General features: G+C 39.0%; 2 protein-coding genes across 4 annotated transcripts in view; one reads left to right on the top strand and one right to left on the bottom strand.

Annotated features, from left to right (window-relative positions):
- The window catches only part of CTNNA3 (catenin alpha 3), a 533166-nt gene that overhangs the window by 311917 nt on the left and 208439 nt on the right, over positions 1-12810 (bottom strand). The window lies entirely within an intron of this gene.
- The window catches only part of LRRTM3 (leucine rich repeat transmembrane neuronal 3), a 90165-nt gene that overhangs the window by 28648 nt on the left and 48707 nt on the right, over positions 1-12810 (top strand). The window contains exon 3 of the mRNA XM_054207597.1: positions 5919-5969. Coding sequence (XP_054063572.1) covers positions 5919-5924 — 6 coding nt within the window. The 3' untranslated portion in view covers positions 5925-5969. The remainder of the gene's footprint in view (positions 1-5918; positions 5970-12810) is intronic.

Here is a 12810-nt window from a genome sequence, read left to right as displayed (position 1 = left end):
AACCTGAAAATCCAAACAGATGACTGTAGCTCTGCAGTTTAATGCAGCACTGTTAAATACTGCAACAAAATGCAGGTATGGAGGCTGGTTTCTGCTTCTACCTTGTAGCAGTTTCTTCTTTGGAAGGGCACTGCGTTAATCAAGAGCAGGCACAAAAGCCTTAGAGATTCACTAAAGCACTGCAGTTTTATAAATCTACACCAAAGTTGTGCATAGCGTGTAACGCTTATAGTTCAAAGGAAAAAAAAATTACAAATGGATCTTTAAATCTGTTCTAAACAAAACAAGAGTGAAGAAAACATGGGATACGCTCATTCTTTCCAAAACCAACCCTTCACAGCCACCATCTTCATTTTAATCACTATTTCCCTGAAAAGAGCCTTAGCGGGAATGAAACAAACTGATTTAGGCTAGTTTTAAAGCCACACTCTAAATATCTAAAGGTTGTACCGCATGTTCAGATTTGGAGAAATTCTACATGTCCGTGGGTACCAGCGACCTGAGTCCTCTCCCTCAGCCTGTGCACGTGCTGCTGCAGTCTGCACCTCTCCCTGCTCGCATTTAGTGTGGTCCATTTTGCCAGGCAAACTGGCTTAACCGTGCTGCCCACGGGCTCAGGAGGCCATGAGACGGAGCCCTTCAACCCTCTTCCTAATCATGCCTGCCCAGCCTTCAGCCTTAAACACAGTCTTGGGAGAAACAATCTCCCCCTGTTGTGAGGCTGTTCAGGAAACTGAAGGGACTGAAGGGCATTCATTTCCTGCCCAGGAACGTTAGGCAGCTCATAATTAAACCTTCTGCTGCAAAGCTTTTAAATATTTTTCTATTAACTTCTACGAGATATTTTTTGAGCAGCTCTACTTATATAGTACCATTGTGGCTTCTAGAAGAAACGTTAATTTAATATGTTATGCTAGTACTTCTTCTCTTCAAACAGTAAGAGAAAAGGAAAAGCTTTATAATACAGAAGAGATTTGGATTTAGCAATTAAACCTTAATTTGTATTTCATTTAGCAATATGAGAATTCTGCCAACATCTTCAGAAGACTTTTAATATATCTGCATTAATGCATAGCCCATAACCCCCCAGTGCTTTCATTTAGTAAGTGCTCTAATGCAGCTAGAGCTGCCAGATCAGCTGGTGGATGGGAAAAAAAATTCCTTGGTTTGACTAGACTCTCCAGTCAGCTTCAACACAATAAAACAGAAGTAGCTCCAAACTTCAACTACCGAAAAGCTCCAATACATGTTAATCAGAAGCATACAGTCTTTCAAATAACATACCGCCTTCACTGACTCAACATTACTGTTCAGAGAAGCAAGGATAGTATGCTAAGCAGTTCTTATGTCAAAACAAGAGTCTTTCAAAATACAAGGATGACTCTAATTTATCTATTTTCATGCTTTAAAAATTATTTGCCATTTAAAAATACAAGAAGGAATGATGCAGGGCTGCCTTTAAAGCAGAAAGGCAGCATGACAGTTCCTATCAGCCAACTACACAAAGGGGCCCCATGTTCAGAGTCTCTGAGCAAGCCAAACATTTTAGTAAAAAATACCTGAGAGAGAATTTTGGTCAGAGAGATATTCTCATGAGGTTTATATTGCATCATTATACTAACACAATTTCAAGGAGGTGCATAATTTAAAGATCAGCTCAGAGTACGTGTGCCCCGTCAATGATGCAATAGGAATTCATCCCGCTTGCAGTGATTCTCGAACAAATCTGCGCTGCACATAGATCCAATCTGCATTTCATTGTAATAACAAGGACTGCCCAAATTGTGCAGATTTTCCAGAACAGTCCTTTAAAATGGATTCCTTATTACCAATCTAACAATGCTTCTTCTGTCTACTTCTCAGCATTTATGAGTGATTATGCTTTCCTGGCCTGAGTCACGAACTTATTCTTTGAAAACATTTTGTATCTGTATGCAAGCCAAAAAAGGCCACCTACTTGAGCACTCAGGAAACTCGAGTTCTCCCACATGACTCATCCATCTAATACTAGTAAAACAACATCCCTCATTTTTTTATTTTCAAACATCAAGAAAGAAAAATTATATCACTGATCAACAACACTGAAAAAAAGAATATAAATGAAAATTTTATTAATATGGATTAGGATCCACACCCCAACATTCCAAAAGCAAGAATAAAGTCTAAAGCAAATGATTTGTTGTGAAGGATTTTCCCAGGTTTAGAATTAACCAGGGCTAATGTCTCCTTTAAATGTGTTATAAGTTGTTATAAAGAAGAAAAAACAAAGCTTAAAGGCCAGATTGTGATCCCTTATTGGCTGAAGTTAATCAATGGTGTTTCCATAAACTCGTATGAGTAACTTGTCCCCACAGGAGCTAAGGACATCACTGTCTAGGTCTGACAACACAGAAGACAGAATATAATAGAAAAAAATAAACAAATCTTTATGACTAGCAGAGCTCCCGCAAATTCAAGACTCTCCCCCTCCTGCCCAGAGAACACAGGGTAACAAACAGTGTTTCATGCAAGAGAACCAGCACTCAGGAGCCAGCAAGCTACTGTGCTGAAATACCAGAAACTCCCAAAAGCTTTACAATGACTTGGCAATTTAAAATGGTTCCCTTAGGTAACCACTGTGAAGTCTGTCACCTACCAGTGAGTACTGCTAACGATTCCCTCTTCCAGTGGGAATTTGTATTTAGATCCGACAAAGCCCCACACTGGTGGGGCTTTGAGCGATTTTTGTTCTAGGGAAGAATGAAGACCATTTAGATATTTTCCCTGTGCCTGGGGCACTGTCCTAAACATTTCTCAGAAAATCATCTCTTAAGTCCTGAGCTCTGCCTGGGATAGATTAATTACAGAGAGACAGACTGTCAGGTGGCTTTGGTTGTTTGTTGGTTTTTTTTTATTACAACCGTTATTTTCAAATTAGGTAAAGCTGGGTTTTAAAGGTTATCACCACTATCACGAATCAGTGGGATCCAACCCAGTTACCCACTCCCCTTTTAAAATCATTTGTTTGATTCGATTCATCCAGCTGACAAAAATCTTCAATTTCAGCATGACAAAAAATACATTTCTCTGTGATTTTGGTTTAGTTTGCTTGTTTGTTCTGAACTACCTCAGCTTCCAAAAGCAACTGCAGATGCAAAGCTACTCTTCAAGCTCCCTGACAACAGTAATACTGCTGTGAACTACAGTAGCAGTGAGATGCAGGAATAAATCCTAAAGAGCAACAGGGCGGCTGATAGGAGTCAAGAAGAGAGGAGAAAGGTGCTAATGAGCAGCGCCAGGAGGCTTGGGGTGTCGGAGGGAAGTTCCAGGGTGCTGCAGGCAGGCGAGCAGGGGGGAAAGGACTGAGCCTTCCGCGTGCTTTCACTGCACAAACAAGACGCTGCTGCTGACACAAGACAATCAAAGTCCAGGTATTGTCTGCAAGGCCTTTGGGAAAATTAGCAGACTAGATAATAAGCGAGAAACCCTTATCGAGGAGGAGAATTTGCTGATCTTTTCCACCCCAGGCTGCAGCTTCACAGTTACTTTAAACTGACCTAATTACAGTCTGTTGCGAAAGAGGATGGGAAAGACAGTCGCGATTTTCTCTCCCTCTCTTCTGCTGGCACTAGACCTCGTACTGGGCACACCAAGCAGGATTTGGGGTTTCACACAGGGCACCGATTCAACTGAAAACTAACTTTTCTGCTGTTTTTAAATTGTTAGTAAGTTAATTCTAGGCTAGATCAGTTCCCTCCTCCAGCTCAGCCCAAGCACCTCAAGGGCACGCGTACGTTAAACGGAGCATGAAAGCATAACTGAAAGCCCCAGCTCCACCTAGAAAGACAAAAAATACCCATGGTGCTGGGCAGCCCTCCTACCTTTATAGCATCTCCCTGCAGTTCTTAAGAAGTCCCATCCACCGCTACTTTACAAACATTTCCATCCTGCTGAAATCACTAAGGTTTTTTCTTCAGAGCAGTAGGCTACACGAGAGAAAGCCTGTGTGTGCCCACCAGGCTGCAAACAAGCAGCTACAACGTATGCAATGTGTAGCGGAGACAGATTTTAGACTTCCAGTAACATGACACAGTTTAGCGAGGCGTCAGGGAAGAACATTTGGCTATGAGTTTTCCACAAATAGACAATTTGCAAAAAAGCTGTTCAGCTTCTAGAAATCTGTCGCTTTTCTATTTTCAGTTCTTTATCTCATTATTTTATATAAATGTTCAGAAAAGACTTCATACTTCTGAGATTTAAAGTTGACATCTTTGTGGTTTTTGGCTACAAGACCACAGGCTTCACAGATACAAACGGACAGAAATTAACTCCTGTGATAAACTAAAAGAGGGATCAAATGGCAGCAGCTCCAGTTCTGCAAATCATTCAAAAATGAAATAAGAATCTCTTTATAAGCAGAACTGCCATTTATATTTGTCTGTAAATAAGCAATTTATTTCTTTTCAGAACCTGCTCAGATAAACCATCTTTGAAGCTCTTCTTTGATGATTCTCAATGACACCAAACAGATGCAAGAATTGCCTTTTGGCAATTCTATAGGCCTTTGTCCTTATTTAGCTGCTTAGAAGTCGTGCCTTCTGGCTCATCTTTAGCTCCATACCTGACAAAGTTTTCCTGTAGGGTTTTTTGTTATGTTTTATTCCACACACCCTGGTCTCTCTCATTCTGAACTGAAAAAGCACAGAGGTACCAAGACAATAATTTAGGGGTCCCACTGAAACAACCTGGCTTCAGACACACACAGTTCAGCTGTAGGACCTTTTGGGAAGCGCATCACAGTTCACATCATCTGGAATAAGGAGAGGAGGAGGGTGAAAAGGAAATAGAGATTATATCAAGGGCTCTTGGAACCGAGACTGCAGAAGAAATAGCAAGTCAAGGACAAATCCAGAAACAAAGTCACTACTGCCAAAAATTAGCATGAAATGTTCTTTATGGAAGCTGCCACTTACCACACAGGTCTAACCATAAAATTCTTCCATTACTGTGCATCAGAAATATTAATGAAATCTGAGGGGAACAGGACTACTGAAACAGAGAAAGCAAGACCCATTAAGTCAGGAGTGAGCATACACCAACTGAGAAATACCATCTTTGATAGATCTATCCTTAAAACTCTTGTATCTGCCTTTACTTTCACATTAACAATTTTTAGAAACCTTGGTTGAACTTAATAATGAAATTTATTATGTTCAGTGCCACTCTGTACATACGCTAAAATTGCTGTCGATGTGCAGATGAATACTGAGAGCTCATCCTTGCAGAGAAGGGTTTAGGAACTCACTTAAGACCGGTTTTGCACAGATTATCTAATAGTTTCCTAAGACATAAGTCTATGAAAAGTATTACCGTTCTGGTATTTCCCAAGAACACTGAAATAACTGAAAATATTTCAGCATTTTCTTGGATCATTGTGGCCATGAATATGCCACACATTCAGGTTCACCCAAACCTAGTTTAGGCTCCTCAGCACTCTCACAGTGTATTTTATAGCAAGAGAAAGTACTTTATGCTGTAGGCATAGAACACTTTATATACAAAACCTTTATGAAAGATGATTTTTCACTTTATGAATTCCAGTAGAATTTTGTGCAGCACGGTGAACGATAAAAGTAATTACAGCATATGTCTTAATCCCATCAAAACCAGGTTCTTGGGCTTCACGAAGAGCAAATGAGAAAGTTATGACAAATCATTTAATGAAATGTTTTTTGAGAGTTGACGGAATACAGTCCCTAACATAGCTGCTTTACTGGTAAGTGAAATCAGATTACTCTTACCAGAACAGAAGAGAAAGTAATATTTTCCCACATTTCTTAACCACCAAGAATTACTCTTCCCCTTTTCCTTTCATATTAAAATAAAGGTCAAGTTAGTGACTCAAGGAAAACTAATGCTGTAAATATTGACCTCCATAGGTCTGAAATGATGGCTGGTACCACTGAATCCTTGAAACATGGTTGGAAGAAGTAAGTGGAAAAAGTTTTGTAAACTACTGTAGAATTTTCTAGCGCTGTGTACACCTTGTGAAGTCTTAAATATCTGCCAGACAGTATAGACAGAAGTGATGTACAACAAACAAGTTCTGTTCAAAAGTAGCTAGCACTGACGAGCTGACTGATCTTCATTTAACATGATTACATAAGCATGAATTAAAATAAGAACTCTCTGCCTTTTCAGTGTGAAACTCAATTTGTCACAGAGTATCTCTTTCACGCTTGATGACAAATGACAAGATCATTTCTTTCTGTTTTTTTATGTAATGCAACCAGTGTTAACAGATATTTACTGCAACATTTCATTACCCAGGTTAACATGCAGTCTGGAATATCCGAGTAGTACGTTTATAGAAAATACAACTTTTTATATGTCACTGAGTTGAAAGATAATTGGAATAGGATGAGTGAAAAATTCATTTGTTCCTTCTCCCTGAGGACAAAGACATTTTTTCTTCAATGAAAAATGAAGAGGAGAGTGGGGAAACAGCTTTCTGAGGAACAGCTTTGCACATGAACAGGTGTAGAGGCCTAATTTACAAAAATAATGCAAAACAGTTAATTCCATTGACCTTTGCCAAAAAGCAGCTTAGGTAGGATCCTTACAAAGCTTCAGCTTCACAGAAAGCCAGAGCTTCTGAAAAGGCTGGATGAGAAACCCTAGGCTGCTTGTGAAACAAGATATTCCCCAGTGGAGCCCTTAGCAGGCTCAATGCACCCCTGGGGAGGCTGTAATTGATTATGCTGCTGCCAGTGGCTGAATAAACAAAGGAGCAGACATGGGCACAGTTTCATTTATCATGCTTTAAAACTCTATGTTGTCATATTTGCTCAATTAGCAAGTAAATGAGCTCACAGTGTGATCTTTCCCATGTAAAGATGAAAGAACAGGAGTGGTACCTGTTTGTATTGCAAGTCAGGGACACACTCAATTCTCCTGCCCAAAGTTCGCACACACGTAATTCTTATACTGCCCACAAGAGAAAGTCAAGCAAAATGAACCCCATAAACATGTTTGAAAAGTGGTTTGAATTTATGATGCAAACAAGCCTTTTGCTCATACAAAAATAAGTATGATGGTTTGATTTTAAAATATTCCTAATTTATGTAGTACAAAACAGCATAGCGGTAAGAGGTATTTATTAATAACTCATCAATTAATTGTCAACCAGAAAATATTGTCAAACAGAAGAGATCCCCAAGCCCATAATATACTAACAGTAAACGTAACTGACTTCAGTGGGAATCTTGGATAAAAAAAATACAGGATCAGACCCAAATATAGTTCAAGCTGCAAGTCTAGAGAAATTATCCTTCTGCTATTTAACATAGAAAACTGGCCTCACTCTGAAATAACTTTCATGAAAGTTAATGAAAGACTTGCTAGTGTTTTACCGTGGGAATTGGATAGTGCCTTAGCTTTGTTTCAATGTCAGACACCATTAGTCCTCTCTCTTCGTGATTTCTAGCCAGGAATGGGCTGTGGGGAAAGGAAGAGATACTAATTCTGATTAGCCAAAGAAAATAACTATCTGAAAAGCTGATTCCCATAACAAATATTTCTGAAATTCCCTGATTCTTACTAATAATTCACACAGAAGTATCTTAAAACATATGAAATAGAGATCAGAATAAGGGTTAGTGGCACCAAAACTACCTAATCCATGGTGCCTAAGTACTGTGGATATGGGTCACTAAAATTTTTATGTGTAAGGCACTGTAACATTTGTTACTCAATGACATTTCAGGAGAACTGCAGACGAATGGGAGCATCTATTTTAAAATTCTGATCCACAGTTTTAATTAGCCTAGCAAACCTAAATTTAGGAGAAAAAAGATTTTTAAAGAAAAGCTGAAAATAGCACTGATGGGAAATCCGGATGAGACAGTACTAAAGAAGAATGACTATACGAAAAATGCAATTGGAGGGAGGAAAGAACAGATACCAGAGTTACCTTCAAACAGTAAGCACTTTACTCCAGGATATTTTATACAAAGCCTAGGAAGTCTAGCAGAATTATTTCACTCCAACTGACCTGAGCTGATACACTGCATCCAGCTGCAGAAACTGCATTTTAAGGAAAATAAAGAAAAAGGTAAAATAAAATAATCTAGAGAAGAGAAAAGAAAATTAGAAGAAATATTTTTAAAATTACTTATGATGTGTTGAATTGGTTCAATTTGGAAAAGATTGAGGTAAATGAGAGAACAATCGCCCCATTTGATAAAAATTTGTAGCAAAAGGCATAATAACCAACATATCAATAACAAGTAGGGAAAAAAAAAACCAAGAAAAAAATCCAGTAATTTGCTATAAAGATTTAGGCTGGGTAACAGAAAGTACCTCTTCAAACTCCACTTGCGGTTTTCTCTTCACTCTTCTCCCACAGCAATATTATTTACTGCCTCTGCCCTACCCAGGGAAGAAAGCCTGATCTGTAGAAAGACCACTGTGTAAAAGCACACTGTTAGGCACTGAAGCAAACACAATTCATAGCTAAGAGCAACTTTCATTCGGTTTCATCCATGCTTCTGAGTTGCCAGATGTTGGCAAAGAATACATAAGCTTCTTACAAGCCACAAATAAAACCCACAATTTATCTGAGGTTCTATGCAAGTTTAATACTTCCTATATCAAGCTATCAAGAACATTAAGCGGTCTTAGGTTAAAGCAATGTAATATATTAAAAATTTGTCATTGTAAGTAGAAAACTAGGCCTTGAAAAAAAACCCACAGATTTTCATATGACAAAACATAAGCAGCTAGATGTATAAATGATACAAAGATGGGTGACTGTCAATGGGCTAGCAAAAGAGGTGAATGATGAGGTTCCGGGACCAAAAATTGACAGGATGCCCTAAAAGTTTCTCTCCCCTGAATCAAAGAGTAAAATCAGCGTGTATGACAGTAAAGACAGACTCTAAACCACTGAATATTGAAACCACGCCAATAAACTACAAATCACATAGTCAGCACAATGAGTAATAAAGAAGATGCCTCAGAAATATAGGAAAAGCAGAAGGAGCCAGATATGATGTCATCAAGCTCATTTAAAATCTACCTAAAGCTAATTATAACAGGCCAAGCTCATTCCACCTTTCAGGATAAATCAAGTCTACGCGCTAACCGCAAGATGAAGAAACATGATGAAGGGATAACGCAGATTCTTACTTCCTTGCATCTCCCTGAAACTCGGTATAAACTCAGTTTTTCAAGGCACATCCTTCTCTATAGAAATGGCAATATTCAGTAGCATATTTCAAGGCAGCGTAGTTCGGAAGTTGCTAATATGGTGCGGAATTTGGCAGGAATATGAGTGGAAGCATGCAAAGTTGTTCAGAGATGACTATGACCTTTTATCATATCTATGTACATATGGCTGGAAGGTATTCAGCTTCTGGCAGATATAAAAGGATAATATTTAGGATAAGTGATGTGTATGGCACTTAGTTGTGGAGTCCAGTTTGATAGCCCGTATGTTACACACAGTTCTCAAAAAAAAAGAAAAAATAAAGAAAAAAATGCCTAACCTAAAAAACTGGTTAACGCATCAGGGAGTTCTGAGTGGGAAGGGACTAAAACTTAAAATAATCCTACCTTTTTTTTTTCCCCATGTGCCCCCCACTAAATCCCTAAAGCAAATGGAATCTGACTAGCCTCCCATCTCCCCAGTATTCAGCACAGGCTCCAGACATGGACAGGTTTTAAACCTGACCATTACATTGAAAAATACCGTTAAGACTTGCCATTTAACCAAACTTTTCTGATGTTCACGCCTTCCTTTCACCTGCTGCCAGTCAGTGAAATTAATTCAGCAAGCAGATTGTGTAAAGGCAACAGACTATTTCAGTTTAGTTTTCCTCCCTTGCGCTGTATACTGTTCTCTTAACAGCTGATTTGAAATGCCACCTAGGGGTCTTGGTGAAATCATGAAGCTTGCCAACACTTTAGAGCTGAAAAACTGCAGAATATGAATATAAAATATGATTATAAATACCAAAACTGTGAAAGAAAATACAGATGGATTTTTCAAAACAAGGGACTTTAACGAGTATATTGTATTAAATGAAATGTGAATAGACAGTATTTGTCTGAATTAAATGGATGGCTCAGCAGCACACTGACAGGACAGTCCACCTCATACAGGGCAGCATGATGGTTCTAGGTCTTAAATACTGTTCCATGCTGCTGCTCTTCCATGGCCCAAAAGTTTTAGAAATCTTCTGAGAAGAGAGTTCTTGTTGTCAAGTGTGTATGTAAATTTTGCAATGCCTAATAGCTGTCCTTTGCCTGGACAATTAGGCGACTAGGGATAGTAATTTATTTTATTTTCTGTATCAAGAGTGAACTCCAGGTGCCCACTTCCTTACACCATATACTGCAGCTGGAACTGCTACAACTGTCTTGTTTTTCAGTGTTTGAATAGTTTCTCTTTTCGATCCATACCTGAAATTCTCACTTCACAAGCCAATAGCCACAGGTCTTGCTATAGTCGAACGCTGCTTTATGTACTACAGGAAAAAATGCATTTCAGTAGAAAACTGGCCTTCATCAGTCCTATAGGTCTGTCTCCTGCACACAAACCAGAGTCCGTGCAGGCTTCCTACCAGGAACGAAAGTCAATACGGCAGCTAACTTGTCTAATGCTATGCCTGAATAAAACATTTCAGAAAAAAGCAGCAGCAGAAAACCTAAATAAAAGTCAGAGATGCTCTTGAATCAAAATCCTAGACCCGATCAGCATCCCAAACTTTGGAAAGTCTCAATACTGGAGAGCAGGCAGTCCTCCTAAGAAATACGTCTACAAACTTTGTGACCCCTCTCCACTTAGGAGTCTGCTAGGATGTAAGCTGAGAACAAGTAATTTATCCCCATTTGATGGTGAAGCCATCCTCATGATGATCGATTTTGTTAGTACAACTGGATGAATAAGTACGTGCCAGTATGCCAAAGGGGACAACAAATTAGGTGTTTACACAACAAAGCAAGTACAAAGATTTTCCACAGGAGGCAAAGTATCTGCGGCTTTTCTCTTCACATTTGTTTCCAAATGTGCGGTCTTTTCCCAACAAGTGAGATAGAGAGATACAAGTCACTACATAATCTGCCTTGCAGCACTGAGACAATATTCATAGAATCATAGGGTTGGAAGGGACCTCTGGAGATCATCTAGTCCAACCCCCCTGCCAGAGCAGGGTCACCTAGAGCAGGTTGCACAGGAACGCGTCCAGGAGGGTTTTGAATGTCTCCAGAGACGGAGACTCCACCAAAGTAGCCACCACAATATTAGCCAATTTATGAGTAGATCTAAACTAAAAAATGATGGTACGGATTTTAAATGCCAAAATTTAGTGCTAATAAAAACAGGCAGTATCAGTCAGGTGTGTTCCATGTGCATGAAATATATGCAGAAATCAACCATGAGGCCAGAGGATATTAAAGACACAATCCCCCCAGAACCTCTCCTCTACATTTGATGCGTCCTAGTACCTTCAATCGCTGAAAGCCCCAAAGAAATCTTCTCTAAAGCCCCCAGAGGTGTTCTTTCTTTCCCTAATGCAATTTTAAAATATATCAAAACTATCTTATTCTTGTGACAGGCATATTTATCCAGAAACTTAATAATATCACTTAATGCTCCACATTCAGAAAAACAACCACAGTTCTCAAATACCTTGGGGTGAGAGTGATGCCACTCTCACCTGACCACGAAGAAATGGATTCAAACCAAACTGCCTTCTCAGAGGCAATCACACAGCAGATGGTAACAGCATTCATAGTTGCCACCTCTGTCTATATGTCTGTTGGCACAGATTACACATCTAGTTACTAACTTCCAAGACACCCTACTCTCAAGGACCAGGTTTGCTTTCCTTTTCTTACTATACCACATAAAACCTGATTTAGGAAATGCACTAAATTTCCCTACTATATTACAGGTAACCACTATCCCCTTGGTGTTTCTCACATAACTCATTGCTTTTGACTTGAAAAATAAACACATGCATTAAAATTGTCTTTTCTTACAACTACACAGTACCCTCCTCTGTAACTTTGAGATATTTATTGCATTTTTAGCTGCAAGTTACTTAGGGAAGGTCTTATTCTGCTGCCATTATTATTGCCAAGTAGTTCAATCAAATTTAATGGCATCACTTGTTTAATAAGCTACTACCCAACATGAGAAAGAATGGATGCAGCCAGCTCCCAGTAAGGTATCTGCCTCATTTCAGCTAGAATTATGCTACTGCTAACCACATACACATTACATGGTAATTTTCTCACATCTTTCCCCTGTGCTAGCTTTTCAAGTGGTTCTTAATTAACTCTGTTTTATTTATGAAAGCATATTTTGGTAGACTTTGCCCAAGAGCTTTAGTAAACAGCTATATGAAGCTTGTCTTTACTTATCACATCTCCTGTAATGCTTTCAAAAAGGAGGGGAGAAGGGGAGAACGTTTAGAGCTGCAGAGCTGTGTTTGGGGTGTGAAGGTTTCTGCCACTTTTAGCCTACCTCTTAAGCCTCATTTCCTTCGGAAATCATAATTTTTTTCCATGCTTATATATGTGCAAGTGCTAATTTGTCTCCTTTCCTCTTAGCTTTTAGCCAAATAGACTATTTTGGCCTACGTTAGTAGAGGGCAAAGCCCTTAAACATACAAAGCTCTTACAAATTCTGTGAACAGACTGTAAGAGAGAGTCTGTATGAATATTCCCATTGAAGGAAAGATGCAGTGAACTATTCAGCTCATTAGACGCAACAGAATTGAAAAGAAGTAACTTTTTCCTCCAAGGCAATAAAAGCTTCCATCA

The sequence above is a fragment of the Rissa tridactyla genome, chromosome 6 (assembly GCF_028500815.1).
Source record: "Rissa tridactyla isolate bRisTri1 chromosome 6, bRisTri1.patW.cur.20221130, whole genome shotgun sequence".
In the NCBI taxonomy this organism is placed as follows: domain Eukaryota; kingdom Metazoa; phylum Chordata; class Aves; order Charadriiformes; family Laridae; genus Rissa; species Rissa tridactyla.
This window is presented reverse-complemented; position numbering and strand designations above follow the sequence as displayed.